General features: G+C 50.9%; 1 protein-coding gene across 1 annotated transcript in view; it reads right to left on the minus strand.

The window, feature by feature from the left end:
• Sdk1 (sidekick cell adhesion molecule 1) overlaps nucleotides 1-19178 on the minus strand; it is a 975668-nt gene that overhangs the window by 48481 nt on the left and 908009 nt on the right. Inside the window, exons 33-36 of the mRNA XM_057765703.1 lie at nucleotides 14072-14207; nucleotides 12965-13024; nucleotides 12654-12755; nucleotides 1783-1898 (exon numbers count right to left, since the gene is read on the minus strand). Of these exons, the coding sequence (XP_057621686.1) occupies nucleotides 1783-1898; nucleotides 12654-12755; nucleotides 12965-13024; nucleotides 14072-14207 (414 nt within the window). The remainder of the gene's footprint in view (nucleotides 1-1782; nucleotides 1899-12653; nucleotides 12756-12964; nucleotides 13025-14071; nucleotides 14208-19178) is intronic.

Below are 19178 nucleotides of genomic sequence, written 5' to 3' on the forward strand. Positions count from 1 at the left end.
ACAACACTGGCTGGAAGATCCCCCTTGGCTCTGTGTACATGAGCCTGTGCCAGGCCACAAGAGCACTGTGCCCTCTGTGAGAGCAGGGCAGACTCTGCAGAAGGCAGCCAGGACACCCGGCCTCACAGGTCCCATCTGTGGTGGAGCCTGTCCGACATGTGAGCCTGCTGATTTCCACCCCCAAGCCCTAGCTGCACGTTTGATGGCGGAGCTGACTGCAGGAAAGTCTCTGCTCAGACAGGCCATGCTACCTTGTGATCAATATCCAAGTTCAATGTCTTTATCATTAGGGAAATGAGAAAACATATTTTTGGATGTGCATAAATAGTGCCTTGCCTCGGAGCTCAGGGGACTTTCTGTGACCTCATTCATCTTCGTAAGAGCCCTGCCGGCAGGGAGGTTTTCATTTTCATAGCACACCTACCAAGATCATTTTAAAATGGACATTTAATTGGGCCAATATTCATCAGGGCAGGATGGCTCTGAGATTCTGATAACTGATCAAGTAGGGCTCATGGAGGCCAGACAAAGAAATTACTTCTTGAAGAACGGAGATGCCAGATGGGATTTCTCCTCCAGGGAGGTCTGGGCGATGCTTAGAGCTCCTGGGTGCGCTCAGCAGGGGAGAAGCGGGCCCATGGAGCCACCCCCCAGCAATGCTGGCTGGCAAGAGGGGCAGTCTTCCTTTCTTTCACCTTTAGAGCATGGGCTCATGGAGACTCGGTGACTTCTTTAGTGAGCCTGTCTTAAAATGAGGCTCCTAGAAGTCACAGCACACGGGGACTCCCAGAACTCAGATCATGGCCCAAGCTATGCATGTCTGAGGACCTGAGTGCTATCCTGGGCACAGTAGCACCTGCCTGTAACTCTGGTGCTGGGGAGACAGAAATAGGAGGGTCCCTGGAACTTGTCAGTCAGCCTGCCTAATATATCAGGTGAGTTCTGGGCCAAGGAGAAAGCTTGTCTTCATCTCAGCATAGACAGATAGATACATAGGTGTATATATATATATAAATGGATAGATAGATAAAATAAAAATGTTGACAGTACTTGAGGCCTAAAGAACAGTATAGTCAAATGACCCTCTAGACATGCTATGTGCACATACACACACACACACACACACACACAAAGACACATAGATACATATACACACAGATAGACATGTACATACACACAGAGGCACACAGACACATAGACACATATACACACAGATAGACAGATATGTACATACACACAGAGGCACACAGACACATATACACACAGACAGACACGCACATAGACACAGACAAACACACATACAGATGGACACACAGACACACACACATGCACATGAACATGAACAGACACAGACAGGCAGACACACACACAATACACACACGCACACACAGAGGTTCTCTAGCTCTACCCCACACCTATGGAAATGAGAGATTCCCTCAATGTGCAGTGGACAGTGTGGGATTTGGAACCTGCTTTGGTGAGGGTACCCCACTTCTGGAACAATCAGCAAATTCCCTGGGGCTGTGGTGTGGGCACGGAAAGAGGTCAGGTTCCTTGGTGGTGCTGATTCTCTTTGGAGGAGCCAAGTGTGCTCTGTGGTGGCCACACAGCAGTCACATGGGAAACTGCTTCCAAACCTGCTCCAGGCACACGTGGCCTACTTCACTGTTGTGCAGCTGCTGGGGACACAGCAGTCCCGCAGCGTAGCCTGTACGCGGCCAAAGCCTTAGCGCACTGGGCACACAGTGAGCTGCAAGAGCCTGATCGTGCATGAAAACTTGCCTTGTAGCCCTGGATGTTCCCGTTCTGGCTCTCTGGGGGTGGTGGGTCCCATGTGACCTCCAGCTGGCTGGCCGTGAGTGGGGTCACCTGGACGTTCTGTGGGGCCATCGCTGGAGCTGTGGAAAGAAACGGGACAATAACTTGGGTGGCTTCCCATAAGCTGGCTGGGACCCACCAACCCATGTCTCCAGGGCTCACACAGGACGTAATTCTGTGACAGACAGCATGGGAACAGCCCTGGACACCACCCAAGTTTGGGAGGCCTCAGGTATAATCACATTCCAGGTTTCAGGCTCTGTGACCCAGGCAACTCTTAGTCCTTTGATGCCAAGGAAGGTTACAAGCTCTCCCAGAGGAACCTCCTCCAAATGCACAAAACAGACTACACAGAGTCACAAAGAACAATGATTCTGCAGAGATACAGTTAGCGAATATTGAGACACAAACATGATCTGGAAACCCACATGGCGCGGGCTGGGAGATCACCCACTGGGAGACAAAAGAGTGAGACATGGAAGACAACAGGAGGTCCCAGAAGCACCTGGGGCATGGCAGGGACTCAATGACAGCTTCTTTGCCACTGCCAGCTCAGGTGCCTCTATTATGGTGCCTGCTCCCAGAAAACTCTAGAGACACAGCCGCCCGTCCACATGCACAGGGACTCTGGTGTCTGGGAACATGGCTGTATGTGTGTTACTCTGACTGCAAGTTCTGAACCCGAGGCTGTTCCTCTCTCTCCCTCCCACCAGAGCACTTCCTGGGGTGCTCTGTCCTATCCCAGGTTCAATATACAAGCAAAAGATGTGGTGGCCAGAGGGGAGTGGACAGCCCACTCTGTCCCTCGCAGCCATTAGGGAGTGGAGAACAGTGCAGGGAGTCGGAGCCGCGCTCGGGACCACTTTGCCCTCTCTCCACCAGTTGTCTCGCGGTTGGTTCTCAATTCCACACGGGTACCTTCTCATGGCAGCTGTTCACTGCCTCTCAGGAGATAGTCCTGTCTCCCACTGAGTGCCCCTCACAGACAATCTGGTTCCTGGTTGAACCCTAGAGTTGCATGGAGTTATCCTAAGGAACTAGCCCCTGGGGGACAGAGGCTAGCCCACTAGCCCAGCCCCACCTCACCTCCTTCAACCTCAGCTTGTGGGCCCAAGAGTACTAACTACCAACTGCTCTTTATCACTTTGTGTGTGTGTGTGCACATGCATGTTTGTGGTATGTATATGTCATGTGTATGCAAATGTGTACACAGGCATGTGTTTATATGTGTGCAGGTATGTATGAAGGCCAGAGATCAGTCAGGTTTTCACTGATCACTTCTCATCTTATTGTGTGTGTGTGAGTGTGTACACCTGTGTATGTGTACGAGAAGGACAGGTGTGCTCCATGCTCTCACTCTCCACCTCTCCACCTTATTTTTTTGAGGCAGGATCCCTCACTGAACCCTGGAGCTAAGTGATTCACTCAGCTAGCCAGCTAATGAGATCTAGGGAATTCACCTGTCTCCTCCCCTCTCCACCTCTGGGAACACTGGGGATTTAGGTACCTGGAATCCAAACTCAGGTCCTCAAGCTGTGCAGGCATAGTGAGTTCCTTAGCGACCGAGCCATCTCCACACGCCCTGCTGGCTGCCTTCTGATTTGAGTCTGTCTAGAGGCCATCAACAGAAGCCACAACACCATCACTGTCTAAGGAAATTTTGCTAACACGGGGCTCCTTTGTAGAGATAAGGCCACCTCACGGAGCAGTAGGTCACCCTTTGCTCGCAGCTCCCTCCCCTGCTTCCTGCTCTCTCCCCCCACCCATGCAGAATAAAATAGTAATTAACACCCGCTCAGCCTGACATGCCTATTTATTTTGGTCTAACTGTGTGCTTCTGTATTATCGCTGCCCACCCTGCCGCTAATGGAAATGTTAATAGCCCACACCAGGTTGTTGTGACAGATGCTGGGTCTCATTATCAGAAATTCTTATTTACCGCTCCATTAAACAACAGAATCACACAAAAAAACAATTCAATCAAAACTAACTGGAGGAATTTTAACAGCCGCATTAATAATCCAAAACATAAATAAAGTTAATGTCTTCTGCATGTTCGCCGTCGGCAACTCGATCACAAAATTACTGTTGTACAATTAAAATCATGAAAGGCGGAATTGAGCATGGCCGTTACTCTGGTAGGCCGGCGCACAGATCCCTCCTCGGCACCCCTAAGCTTGGCTTTCCAGAGACTTGGCAGAAAGCAAAGCCCGGACGGCCCTGGCTGTGACGATCCATCTGCAGCAGGTGGCTGGGTGAGCCGCACACTCAGTGTGATACCAAGCACGCGGGGGCTCCAGTGCCTTTAGGCTGAGTGGAAAGACGCTGAATGAAGCTCCCAGACGAGACATGCCTGTGTCTGCTGTACTGCAGCATGGTGTTCTATGCTACAAAAGTACTGCAGGTAACGCAGGTAACAGGATGCTGTTGGCACATGCGGGGAGGGAATAGACGAAACGTGCTATCTTTTAATTTTTGCTCCTGAGAGCTTCAGAGCTTCCAGCCTGCCTGGAGAACTTAGCCATTAGGAAGGCCTGTTGTTTGAATGTGTGAGATGCACATAAATAAACATCAGCCAGTGTGTGTGTGCACGTGCGGTGTGTATACACGTTGATGTGTGCGCGCACATGGCCGTGTGGGTGTGCCTGCACATCATTTGTGTGTAAAAGCCAGGGGTCAGGTCTCTGTCAGTTTCTCTTGACCTTCTTTTTTGAGACCAGGTCCCTGTGGTGGTTTGAAAGAAAATGGCCTCCATGGCTCATAGGGAGTGCTACATTATTAGGAGGTGTGGCCTTGCTGGAGTAGGTGTGGCTTTGTTGGAGGAAGTAAGTCACTGGGAACAGTGGCTCAGGGTCTTCTCTTCCTGCTGCCTGCCCATCTGGAGGTAGAACTGGCAGCTACCTCTCCAGCACCATGTCTGTCTGCAGGCTGCCACGCTTCCTTCCATGACGATAACAGACTACACCTCTGAAACTGTGAGTCCACACCAAAGAAATGTTTTCTTTTATAAGAGTTACCGTGGTCACGGTGTCACTTCACAGCTACTGAAACCCTAACTAAGACAGTCTCTAACTGAACCTGGAGCTCACTGACTCACTAGGCTGGCCCAGCAGTGAGCTCTCGGGATCCTCCTAGCTTGGCCTCCCTAGGGATGAGGTTACAGATATGTCTTAGGAGGCCTGACTCCTATGTGGGTGCTGAGGACAGAACTCAGGTCCCCTTCTTTCATGGCAGGTGCTTTACCCACTGAACCATCTCCCCATATTTTTTAATGCATGAAATTGTTTCCTCGAAGCATTTTGACTGGCAGTTTTCCCCAGCATCAGCTGGCTGGATGCCCACAAGCAGCATCACATGTAAAATGGGAGGCCACGGTCACAGCTGTGGTTGGCTCTGTATGCCTGTGCAGCAGCTAACACACCAACATAGATGGACTGGCAGTCACTACATCGTCCTTGTCATGGTGCTACATAGCCTCAGAGACAGATCTCTTCAAGCTATTGATAAGGAACCCCAGGGACTTCTGGGGTACTCTGCAGCTGACAGTCGTAAACCCCCAAATAAAACAGCAATCATAAAAAATAGTCACATACATGAAACCCCAGTGCTGTGGAGGCAGAGACAGGAGGAACCCTGGGATTCATGAGCCAGCCTAACTGAATTTCTGAGTTCAAGGTAAAAGTGAAAGACTCTGTCTATAATCCAAAGTGGAGGGACACTGACATGTGGGTCTTCCACTGTCCTCTATACACACACACGTGCATTGCACTTGCAATATACCTGAGCACACAAGAACACGTGTACACACAAACACATGTGTATACACGCTTACACACACACACCATAGCCATTCATGTACAATAGCTTTCCTCTCACATCAGATTTCATGTTGTTTGCCATGAATGCGTAGCGCTGGCTTGTTGCCCTTGACGTCATGTTTGGGTGGACCCACGGCAGCCCTGGACTTAAGAACCTCAGAGCTTAGGAATCTTGTCATAGCAAACACACAGGACATGGAGGCTGGCTGCTGCTGGCAGCTTCTGGCATGTGTTGGGTTTCTGTTGTCGGGTAAACGCAATGACCAAAAATATGTTGGTGAGGAAAGGGTTCGTTATATCTTAAGAGTTCATTGCCAAGGGAAGCTAAACAGGAACTGAAGAAGAGGTCATGGAGGAACACTATTACTAGCTCAGGTTCACACAGCTTTCTGACACAGCTGAGGACCACCCACCCTGAGGTGGCCTTGCAACCATCAGTCAGGGAAATGTCCCATGGACGTGCCTGTAGTACAATCTGATGGGGGTGAGTCTTCAGTTGAGAATCCCTTATTCCAGGTCTACTTTGTGTAAAGTGTCAATAAACACTAACTTCTACAGATGGCTTCACTCAGTCTTTGGCAAGGCAGTGGAGCCTCCAGAGAGCCCAGGAACCCCCGAGTGCCCTGGGAGGAATCCTGAAGGGAGACAGATATTCATCCACTTAGTTCTGAGAGTTCTTGGAGAAAACATCTACTGTGTGAGTGAGGTCATCCATGACGGACCTGCAGGGTACCTATGATGTCAGTACGGATTGTCAACTTGACAGGATTAAGAACAATTTAGGAGGCAAGGCTGGGCATGTCTGTGAGGGAATATCTAAACTCAGTTGAGTAGGGGAGACCCTGCTTGAATGTGAGAAGCACCAACCATCCCATGGGCTGGGGTCCTGGACTGAATACAAAGGAGAAAGTGAGCTGAGCACCTGCATCCATCTCTCTGCTTCCTGACTGTGGATGTCATGTGACCAGCCGCCTCCTGCTCCTGTTGCCATGCCTTCCCACAGTGGTGGACTGTGAACCCTCAGACTGTGAGCCAAATAAACCTTTTCTTTACATTGCGTTTGTTGGGTATTTTGTCACAGCAATGAGAAAGTGACTAATATAGTTTCTGAGGGAGGCCTCACACTCGGCATCTACTATTGCTAGGACCACCCTAAGCCACCCTGGACACCCACTCTTGACAGGGCCACCCTAGGTCACCCTGGGCACCTACTATTGTCAGGGCCACCCTAGGTCACTCTGGATACCACTCTTGACAGGGCCACCCTAGGTCACCCTGGACACCACTCTTGACAGGGCCACCCAAGGTCACCCTGGACACCACTCTTGACAGGGCCACCCTAGGTCATTCTGGATACCCACTCTTGACAGGGCCACCCTAGGTCACCCTGGACACACACTATTGTCAGGGCCACCCTAGCACTATTGACAAGGCTATCCCAGGTCACATTAGGCATCAACGGCTGCTAGGGCTATCGTAGGCAATACTGAGGATTTCTGCTTCTCCTAAATTGCCCTCAGTCACACAGGACTCCCACTTTGGCACTAGACTGTGGCAGGCCCCACTAGGTTGCCAAGTTTAGTTTTTGTGATCGGTGACTTAATAATAATTTGAAAAGAATGTGAGAGGCTAGAGGTAGGGCTCCGCAGTAGAATATTTCCCCAGACTTATCTAGAATTGAACGTACTTCTCTTTTCTTTCTTTCTTGTAGCTCAGCCTGACTTCAAACTCCTGGTCCCCCTGTCCCTGCCCCTGGAGTGCTGGCATTAGAGACAAGAGCCACCACACCTGGTCCCTGGCAGATACTTCAGTGCTCAAAGTTACTTCTGAGCCATCCTACCTGCAGACAAGGCCAGCCTTTGATGCCACCGTAATGACCTTTATTTTCTTATTTAAGCACTGGGAGCTCAGACTCCTACCCTGCTCAATAGCTGTTATCCCCCTTTTTGAGATAAACAGAGTTGAAAGCCCCTCACCAGCGCTCTGCCTAAGCTGAGGTTTTTGTGTGTTTTCTCCCTCTGGCCTGTACAGTACAGTGAGTTTCCCATCAAAGCAAGACCCAGGTCTTGACACATCATGATTAGATTACACAAGAGCCACGCAGAGTCCTGGTCCCTCACAAGACTCATGCTGCTGAGAAAAAAAGTCTTACTCTCAATAAGCAGCTTAAAGGTTCCTATGGATTACATCCCTTGCCCTAGAATGACATATCGACCTATATTTCAGCCCAGATCTGTCTGACCCCCAACTCCAGCAGTTTCATGACAATTGAGGGAGAAATTTGTAGAAGGACACTGGAGCCCACAAGCCTAGGATAAGAGAAAAGGCTACAGAGAAGACACTGGGGCTGGGGTGTGGCTCAGTGGTAGAGTATCTGCCTAGAATCCCCCAGTGAGGGGCTGGGGTGTGGCTCAGTGGTAGAGCCCCTGCCTAGAATCCCCCAGTGAGGGGCTGGGGTGTGACTCAGTGGTAGAGCCCCTGCCTAGAATCCCCCAGTGAGGGGCTGGGGTGTGACTCAGTGGTAGAGCCCCTGTCTAGAATCCCCCAGTGAGGGGCTGGGGTGTGGCTCAGTGGTAGAGCCCCTGTCTAGAATCCCCCAGTGAGAGGCTAGGGTGTGGAATGCCATCTCCTATCTTCTCCCAACTTCTAGGGTCATGTTTTCCTCTGTGCATGAAGGCTGAGCTCTGGGAACACTGTGACTCCATTTCACAGTCTCAAACTTCCTTTCCTGCTAGGTGTCTTGAAACACACTGTCCCAGACTCAAGACAATTCTCAGCTTGCTTCCCTCTGAGATCAGAGTCTTCAGTAAAACATGGAGACTAGAGTTTCCCATGACGTCTATGGGATCAGAGGCTCTCACTGGATACTCATCTCATAGTCCTGATGCAAGACCTTGTCATGTCTACACACAGCCCTGCATACAGCATGGGTACCTGTGATGTCACTGCTGTGTGCTGGGTTAGTGCTGTGAACCTGATGGGATGGCGCAGTCCCAGGAAGCACGACAACTGCGTTAATTACCCCTGAGCGGCTGCCACTCTCTTCATTATAAACACATTCTAACTAGCACAGCTCCGAATCCTTTTAATTTCACTTAATGGGCTCCAGGACTGGCTTAATGTGTCACTAGAGGGAGCTGAAACAGCTAGAAGCGTGGTTCCCTTTCTCTCTTTCCGACCAAGAGTAATTAAAAACCTGTAGGATTAGAGGAAAGGTAAAACCCACATTCTACAGGAAGATTTTTTTGCTGTCATTTAACAGCCTTGTGTGGCCCAAGCTGGCCTCAAATTCACTACGGGGCTGAGAATGACCCTCAACTCCTGGTCCTCCTATGTCCGCCTCCCAGATGCTGGGATTACGGGAGGATGCCGTCACTCCCAGTTTATGTCCGTCTCCCAAATGCTGGGATTACAGGAGGATGCCGTCATTCCCCACTTATGTCCGTCTCCCAGATGCTGGGATTACGGGAGGATGTCATCACTCCCAGTTTATGTGGTGCTGGGGTGGTGGTTAAGAGTGTCTGTTGCCCAAGTTCCTCTGTCCCACCATTCACGCCAGGTAGTTTCTCATTGCCTACAATTGCAGCTCCAGGGGAGTTGGTGCCCTCTTCTGGCTTCCATAAGAACTGCACTTGTGTGCACAAATCTACACACAAATACACACAAAGACACAAAATTAAAAACTAATAAATAAAAATAGTGATGCACTGAGGAGTGAGATGGTTCAGTAGATGAAGGCTCTTGCAGCCAAACTTGATGACCCGAGTGTGAACCCTGGGACCCACATGGTGGAAGGAGGGAACCAGCTCCGGAAAGTTGTTCTCTGAATCCACAAGCATACAGAGGCACACGTGCACCCTCCACACACACAACAAAATTTGAAATGTAATTTTGAAAGCCATAGCTTCAAAGTAACAGTGTCGTCACAGTTTCAAGGCACTGTCCTGTCTTCCATGGCTGTGTGCCCTTCAAAAGTCACAGAGCCCCACTGAGCCGGAGGGACTGTGAGCGTCAAGTGTTGTCGTCTCTGCTCTTCAGGGAAAATTCATGGCGCTCCGGCCCTTCAGCTGCTAGTGGGCACTTAGTATTGGGTCCCCGCTGAGTGGAAGAGGCAAGTCCTAGCTCTTTTCTAGAGAATTTAAAAGATTGCTGTGTGTGCGTGTGTGTGTGTATGTCAGTGTTTATGTGTGTATCTATGTATGTGTGTGTATCTGTGTATGTGTGTGTATCTGTATGTGTGTGTGTATGTATGTGTGTGTATCTGTGTATTGTGTGTGTGTATCTGTGTGTGTGTGTATCTGTATGTGTGTGTGTGTATGTCAGTGTTTATGTGTGCATCTATGTATGTGTGTGTATCTGTGTATGTGTGTGTATCTGTATGTGTGTGTATCTGTATGTGTGTGTATCTGTGTATTGTGTGTGTGTATCTGTGTGTGTGTGTATCTGTGTGTGTGTGTATCTGTGTGTGTGTGTGTGATGTGTGTAGATCAGAGGTCAACCTTTAGTGTTATTCCTCAGGCACTGTCCACCTTGTTTTTGGAGACAGGGTCTCCCTCTGGCCTGGAAGTTGCCACGTGAGTTAGGCTGGGTGGTCGTTGAGCCTTAAGGATCTGCCCATCTCTGCCTCTCCAGTGCTGGGATTAGAGCACATGCCACAATGGTTTTGCTTGCTTGTTTGCATGTGTTCTGGGGATGGAACTCAGTTCCTATGCTTGCTCCGAAAGCTGTTTATCCACTGAGCCATCTCCGCAGCCCCTGCCTTTGTACGATGTTGGGCTGGACCCTAGAGCCTTAGCTATTGTAAGCATATGCTCTACATGAGTTATGCCCAAGCTCCAGGGTGGCTCTTCCTGCTGGACTAAGATTGACTGCGTGTCCACGAGGATGTGAGCCTCTGCCTCAGGCTGTGAGCAGCTATGAACAGGGCAGAGACATGTCGCCTCAGCCTCTCTGTAATGGCTTCAGGAAAACCCGCTGGCAGTGACTATACAAGCAGTCTGTGTGGAGAACACTGCCAGCCCCGCCACAGGATGTGTAGAGACTCCAGCCAATCCCTGAGTGGAAACAGGGACAGGAAGAAAGCAATGGAATCCCCAAATCAGTTTGTTAATAAATTCACTTTGCATCAGAATCCCAGAATTTGCTCCTCTCCTCTCCTCTCCTCTCCTCTCCTCTCCTCTCCTCTCCTCTCCTCTCCTCTCCTCTCCTCTCCTCTCCTCCTCCCTCCCTCTCTCCCTCTCTCTTGCACTTGCTAAAGTGACTGTCAGACTTATAAATGGATGTAAAATTTTGCAAACCAAGAACATAACCAGAGTTGTTAAATATGAGCCATGTGTGATGAAGGAACAGAAACGGACACAAAGGAGTCAGGCAGCTGGCAGAGATGCCCACAGAAGCAAGGAAAGCTCGAGACAGACTGGTCCATGTGTACGAATTCAATAGCCACCGAGACTCACAACAGGGAGAGAAGCTGCTGATGGGTTGGTGGATGGGGGTCGGGATAGGAGACTGCCTTTCAAGCCATCTCCATCCGAGAAGCTCACTTTCTATCAAGCGCCAAACTCCACTATAGATCTTAACGGCATGGAGTGATTGCTGAGCATAGAGGGGCCCTGGGTTCCATCCTCGGCACTGCATGGCCTAGATTTGATGGCACATGCATGCCTATGATGCCAGTACTTGGGATTTGGAGGTCAAGGTCATATATCCTCAGGTACATAGTGAGTTCCAGGTTAGCCTGGGTTATATGACACTGTCTGAAACACATAAGTAGGTGTTTCCCTATAACGGAACTGGGCTCATGCAAGTATCATGGATGGGACTCTTCCATCCGAGTCTTGTTTCCAGCTGGTGGAGCTGGCTTCTGCCTCCTGTGGACTGGATCTTGACAGACTCATTTTTCTTCCTGATTTGTAACACTGGCGCTCAGACACCGGCCTCTGTGGAAAGGCTATAACTACCTTCTCCCTGAGGCTCACAGAGGTAAACAGTACACATTTGATCAAGAGGGGACCCAGAGAGAACACCCACTCCCCAAGCCCCATCCCATAGCCGAGCAGATGCCTCCGGTAACTCACATAGGAGCTTTGTGCATGCTCAGTAAACACGAAGAGGGATTGTGCCAGGCCAGGTACATGCTATGCACTCATTCTATGGGCAGAAGGGCCAAAAGCCTTGCTGGGATATGAACCTATGCTTCCTCACTGTGGCTCACAGATTTCTATACCACAATGCTCAAAGGTGAGAGCTCAAAGTGGTTGAGTAACGTCTGCAAGGTCACACAGCCAACAAATGGCAGGACCATCACTCAGTCCCACAAGCTCATTCACAGAACCACAGCTGGGTCTGTTTGCATAACAGCCTCTGAGTACTTCAGGCTGAGGGCCCATGATGCTCAGAGGGTAGCTGTAATTGAGGAACGAGTAGGTGAGATGGCTCAGCCGGTAAAGGTGCTTGCCACCAAGCCTGATAACCTCAATTCAGTTGGGTGCCACCATGCCTCCTCCCCCACCACGATGACCTGCACCCTCCAACAGTGACCCAAATCAACTGTGTTTCCTTCAGTTGTTTACGCCACCGCCATGAGGAAATAAACACACACTCTAGTAAGTTCTCTTTGTCAGGGGTTTGTCATAGCAACAAGGAGAGTAACGGGTACTGTGTTAACTTGAAACTGAGAATTTCCTAGCATAGGAGAGCTGCCTCTGGAACTGTGTGCAAGGCCAGACAGCTGCCTAGAATGCAGGCTGCACCATCCTGCAGGCTGGGCTACCTGATGGGACATGTGGGAGGGAGGAGGGAGCCCGTGATGCCTGCCAGCTCTTGCACTTCCTTCAGGAAGAAGCTGCTCTGCCCCTCCCCACTTAGTGGATGGAAACTGGGAACCAAAAGGAATCATTCTTCTGGAGTCTCCAGTGTTCTCATTATGAAGCCAGGTCTCTATGTTTCCTGCAGCTATCTGATTGATGGTGGTGGCCCTTGTCTGGTTGTGAGCTGAGGGACAGGCTGGGAACTTACCAGCCTCCCCAACAAAGACCTCCACGGGCACACTGGCCGGGCTCTCGCCGATGATGTTATAGGCGGTCATGATGACTTCATAGCGCCGATACTTCTTCAGATCTGCAAGGTCAAACACCAAGGGTCAGCCTATGCTGGACCAGCCTCTAGAAGTTTCCCTGATATGTGGGCATGCTGAGACACAACCATCAAGGAGGAACTCCGGCAATTAGAGCCATAAATCCAGGCTGGTTTTGCCTGGCCTCTAGAGATGGATGAGCATCCCTGCCTCACGGCACCAGTCTCAGGGGCCCGAGGTCCTGTGCACTTACGTGTTAATTCATATGTCGTCAATGTGGAGCTGCTGTTCACAGTCTTGAAGCTGCTTTGGGCTGTAAGGGGTAAGGAAGGCAGTTAGCGCAGAGGGACACTGTTCCTGTAAACCCAGCGTGGGGTGAACATGAGTCACACAGCAAACTGGACGGGGTGCTGTGCTGCTGTCTGCCTCAGTTCTCAGGCCCTGCAGAGACTGTAAGCTTCCCGTTAGCTTCCAGGTGTTACCACACTCCTACCTAACACATCAAGCAAGACACGCCAGTCTGAGATAAGAGGCGGTGGGTTGGCCCTTTGGCAGAAGGAAACAAATGTAAGGGCATTGGTAGCAGTATAGAGGACAACACTAAAGACACAGACTTTTTTTCTCCAGGCCTTCTGGGTTGCAGGTCTCTTGGCTGACCAATGCTTGCAAGTTGTGGGACTCCGGTCTGAAGGGGACGAGAAAGTCACCCATTAAGTGTTCTAGGACTAGGTATACATACCTAGTCCCCATCAACCTGTGAGGCACCAGGGACAAGTTTGTGTTCAGCTGGCACAGGTGCCCCTTGGTGGGAAGGATGGGGTAGAGCCGGGAGCCTGTTGCATGCTGGGTGAACCAACATTAGGCAGCTTCCCAGCCGGATGGGGGTGAACTAGGTAGGAAGCATTGCCCAGGTGTTCTACCCTGTCTGTCCCTCATCATAGAGATCTGCCCGCCTCTGCTTTCTGAGTGCTGGGATTAAAGGCATGTGCCACCATGCCTGGCAAAAAGGGAATTTTCTATGACACTATTTAGGGACCATTTTCTTGCAGAGAGGGAGGTAGAGAGGTAGGTCCTCAGTTAAGCTGTCACTGGCTTTAGTGGGGTACAGGCTCAAGAGGTCAGAGGTCAGGAGGTACCCACACATAGATTAGATGGGTGTGGCCTTCACCTCAGGCCCCAGGCCCCAGCTTCCAGGTCACCTGCCTCCATCTGTGCGCCCACTGGCTTCACACTACACTGCCTGCTCCCTCCCTGTGCCATCGCCTGACTCCTCTATAGTACTTCCCAGCATGCCTTGCATGGAGCAGACAGACACGGAAGGCTCACTGTGAACCTCCCACAGGAGAGGAGCACCACTCACCTGTGAGTTCAGCACGCAAGGCAGAGGGACTCTTGAGTGTTTTGGCCTCGGGGCCCATGCCTGTCTCGGACTCCAGCTCACGGTAGTAGATCCTGTAGCCTTGCAGAAGGCCATTCAGGCTCTCATCCCGGGGAGGCTGCAGAGACATTGTACACTCAGCCATTTGGGGATATTACCAGAGTCAGTATGTACAGAAGGCTTAGTAGCCCTCACCTTGGTGTAAGAGTCTCTAGTTCAAGCCACGGTTCTTTTATTTTTTACAAATCATCTTTACACATATTGTATTTTTATGATTGTGTGTGTGCACGTGCACCCATGCACACATGTGCAGGCATGTATACACACACACATACACATGAGCCATGATATGGATGTGGAGGTCAGAGGACAATTTTCAGGAGTTGATGTTCTTCTACAGAGTGGGCTCTAGGGTTTGAACTCAGGTCGTCAGGCTTGCCTGCAAGCACCTTCATCTGTTGAGCCATCATGCAGGCTCTAAGCTTCTCTAGTCCTTGATGATTAAAAACAAAGAAGGAGAGATGGCAAGATAGCTGGCAGAGTGCCCGCCTTGCAAGCACTGGGACTTGAGCTCACCTCCCAGAAACCCACATGAAAAGCTGGGCAGGGAGCTGCATCCTTGTGATCCTGCACTGGGGAGGACACGGGAGGATTCCTGGGGGCTAGCCTAGCCTGCTTGGTGAATTCTGGGCCAATGAGAGACCTGGTCTCCAATATTAGTGTAAACATCTTCTAAGGAACACGTGAGGTTGTTCTCTGGCCTCTATGTGTGTATGTGTATGTACCTGTACATGTATGTAACACACACACACACACACAACCCCACACACGAGTGCGGAGTAGTGTGTGTGTATAGCACTGAAAACACTGTTAGAAACAGTATTTGTGAACCTTCTAGCTGGGGAGGTGGGGGTCCCAGGCCTGCCACGAGGACTGGTCAGCAGCTCCTGGCTGCCTTCTCTCTGAGCCTCAAATGCAGCAATGGTGCACAGCATAGCTGCTGGACAGAGGTAGAGGTGTGTAACCAGATGCCCAGGAGGCTTGCTGGGTCATATGGCCTTGTTGTCTAAGTGGTTCGCAGACTCCCAGTGCCAACCAGAGCTGTGACTCCGTCCCAGGACTTCTGCCACACGCCATGGGCCACAGCGGAGAGTGCCCCTACCTCGGCTGTGGTCTCAGCTCGTGGGAAGCTGGGTCTCAGTGTAGTTGGGCAGTTACTTCAGAAGAGACTTTTCCTTTCTTTCTCCTCTGACCCTTCCTGAATGTTGCTGGCAGCATGTGGGGGTCCCTGATGGCTCAACTGGATCAGAACAATGAGCCATAGCCCAGGGACTGGGGGTGGGGGTGTCAGGTGAGTTTATTTTGTTTTTCTTCTTAACTGCTCTTAGGGTGGTCAGGTTTAGGCAACAACATATAGGTTACATACCCAGATTTGAATTTCAAAGTGCTATTGCCAAAATTCATGGTATCACACTCCAAATTTACTGTTACCATAGTGTGTATGTGTGTGTGTTTGCGTGCGCACACACACACATGTACATACATATGGGCTGTTTGGATGCATGTAGGTGCTGTTTGTGTGTGTATATACATGTGAGGACAGAAGACAATGCTGGCTGTTTTGGGTGTCCACCCTGTTGTTTTTGAGGTAGGGTCTCTTACTGGCCTGGAGCTTGCCAAGTAAGTTATGCTTGTCAGTGAACCCCAAGGATCTGACTGTTTCTGCCTCTCCAGTGCTGGGGTTTTAAGCTCACGGCACCAGGCCTGGCTTCTCCCGTAGACAAGCATTTTACTGAGCCATTGCCCGTCTTCTACCACCCTGTTAAGGCAGGAAGCCAGCGCTTTCTGAGAGTAAGAGGCCTTTCTCTGCACATCTAGCATCTATAGGAAAGGAGACAGATCTGTCCCTGTGATGAAGCAAGAATAATGCCGTCCTTGACTGTTCTTCCAGTTAAGTGGCCACAAAAGGCTCAGTGCCTCTGTCTCCCAGACTGCAGGTTGCTTCATAGATATGGTCCCCTAAGGGATAGAATTGGCTCCGTGCCACTGGACCCCTCCTGAGGTGAGGTGGCTTCTTATACTCCTGGGCCCATCTGCCCTATGCATCCTCATGCAGGCACTAGGCAGAGCCATTGAGAAGTGGAGGGTCCCCTGAACAGCTTGAGGATTAGTAATAGCCTGCATCTCCTTGGGGCTATGAGATCTGCTCCAGGAATGACAAAGAGCCATGGAGGCGGGTGAGGAAGAGGTGTGGAGTTCCTGAGGAAGCCTCAGTGCCTGGAGCATGGGGAACCGACAAAAGTGGCTTGTATGCTGCCTCTGGAGGAGGGAAGAGTCCGCCATGACACAGCCCATGGTAGCCATGGCGCTCTTTGGCCTAGAGGGGGCAGCCTGGTTGAGAAGTGCAGCCCAAGGGTCCTGGGCCAGAACTCGTATAGGTTTTATGATGTTTTCCACATTGTTGACTTCCAAAATGATCCACAGTCTAAGTCAGGAAACTTGCCAGGAAAGAGCCTCCTCAAAGTCCACCAAACAGTCATTCATGGTTCCCTGAACCACAGGCATCGGTCCTGTGGCAACGCACGGATAAAAAGCCCTTTGCCAAGCAAGGGACAACAAGCATTTCTAAGACCCAGGGGCAGCTTTGCTCCTCCTTGCTGAGGTCCCTGACAAAGACCCAGGGGAGATGCGAGTCCCTGTCCAGTGGCTCTGAGTGTTACACTAGGAGCCAGCTCTTGCGGCTCCGATAACACCACGTGGCCATGCAGAAGGTTCCGGCACAGTCTTTACTCACATCAGAGGGAGGTAGGGATAGCACGACTCGGGCTAGGCAGATGAGATGGCACGGGCTCCCGTTTCTGGGATCTGGGCTGGCTCTAATTATCAAGAAGGGAGGGCGAGTGGGCACATCAAAAGCTCGCTTCTGGACTCTGCAGGTGCCAGTCCTGCAATCCCCCCTCCAGGGTCACCTTGAAAGCCTGCCCGTCAGTCTGGGATCACACCAGAGCGAGGATAGCTAAGACCCGGTCAGCTCTGCCGAAGACACACGGGTTGGGGACAATTACAGCAGGGAACACGGGGAGGATTGGATCCTGTTCACTCAAATATCAACCGAACAGGACGCACGGGCAGATGGAAACGCTGGGGACACAGTGCGGTTGTGCTGCTGTTGACAGACACACAACCCCAGTCCTTGAGTGTGCAGGCTGAGGGTAGGGGGAGGAAGTGTGAAAGGTTGAGCCGTTTCTAGATGAGGCAGAGGAGGGAAAGGGCAGAGGCCAAGCCCCTCCACCAGCCAGCATTAACCTGGGGCCATATTTGCCAGGTGGCCTCGGAAGTCCCAGAGTATCTCAGAGTCGAATTGTGTGCTGTCCCAGCGGGCAACTGCTGTGGTCTGAATGGGTGGCCCCAAGGGAGAGTTGTGTGCTTCAGGCCTCCACCCCTTCCCAGTTTCCTTCCTGTTGGTGTGACACAATACTCTGACCTAAAGCAATCCAGTGGAAGAGAGGATTTTATACTTCCAGGTCATAGTCCATCTGTGAGGGGAAGTCAGGGCAGGAACTTAAGCAGGGGCTTGGAGCAGAAATGGAGGAGGAAGGCTGTTTGCTGCCTCGCTGTCTGGCTTGTGTTAGTCTTTCTTACACAAGCTGCCTGCCCAAGCTGACTGGACCCTCTTACATCAATTAACCATCAAGATAGTCCTCACAGACATGCCCACAGACCGACCTGATAAAGACATTACTCAATTAAGACTCTTTTCACGTGACTCCAGGCTGTTAATGCTGCCTAGGAGAGTCCCCAGCTGAAACTGTTAAGAAGCAGGGCCTAGCAGGAGGAAGTCAGGGCGTGGGAGCATTGGGCCCTTGAAGGGGACTGTGGGACCCCATGCTCGTCCGTTTCTCTTTGCTTCCTGGCTGTGAGGTGGTTACTCTGTTCCAGTATGCACTTCTCAACAGAGGCTCCAACCTGCCAAACTGTGAGCGGAATGGACAACCTTTTCCTTTCTACATTAATTCTCTCGGATGTTTTGCTATAGTTCAGGAAAGTGGCTGACATAAGCAGAGATGGCAGATTCTCCAAAGGCCAGTCCAGGCCTGCCCGTGGGCAGCTCCTGCAGGGTGGGAGCTTCACACTCATCCAGGGCTTGGTGGTTCTGCAGGGACTCACGGACAGCTTCTGTGGAGCACTGCATTGGGTTTAGTTTGTTCTGTACTCCTGCAGTTTGGCATCACGGTGGAGGTCAAGGGAACAGCCTTGGAAGTCTTCCCAAGTTGTTCCCCCAGATCCAAAAACAATGGGCAATTCAGGTTCTGGATTTAAATCCTGACACTGTAGCCTCCTTATATGCTTCCACCCCCAGGCTATGCCTTGAAGCCCCGTTGGCAGAAGTCTGGCACCAGGCTTGGTCCTTCCTGCCGTGGAATATTCCTTTACACTGTGTGAAAGTTATGTTGCTGTGATTGGCTGAATAACCAAGCTGACTGGTCAATGGCTGGACAGGATATAGTTAGGCAGGAAAGCCAAACAGAATGAAGGGCTGAAGAAGGGTGAAGTCAGGGAGTTATCAGGCAGACGCAGAGGAGCAGGAGATGAACGTGCCATGTTAGTAAAGGTACCACCATGTGGCAGAGCATAAATAAGGAATATGGGTTAACTTAAAATGTAAGGGCAAGTTACCAATAAGCCTGAGCTATCTGTCAAGCGCTTATGATTTATATTTAGCCTCAAAGTCAGTTATTTAGGACTGGGGCAGTCAGGACAGGAAATGTCTATTTATACCTCCCAGTCCTAAGCCTGAAGTTCTTGGTCCAGCGCATGTCCCTGATCACAAGGCTCTGCCTGCCCTGTGCTCCGTTCCACAGCCCTACAGCACCCACAACAGGCCTTGGGTGCTGCAGATGCTCAGTCGATGCTCATACAAGTGAGTTGAGCATGCTAGAGAACAGGGGGGCTCCTTCTACACGTCATTCCACCCTGCACTGGCCATCTGTGTGGGCAGAAGCTCAGAGGGACCTGGAAGCTCTTCCTAACTTTGGCAGACTCAGAGTCTAGGATGGCTTTCCAAAAGTCCCTGTTCAAATGCAGGTGA

This window comes from Chionomys nivalis, chromosome 3 (assembly GCF_950005125.1).
Source record: "Chionomys nivalis chromosome 3, mChiNiv1.1, whole genome shotgun sequence".
NCBI lineage: Eukaryota > Metazoa > Chordata > Mammalia > Rodentia > Cricetidae > Chionomys > Chionomys nivalis.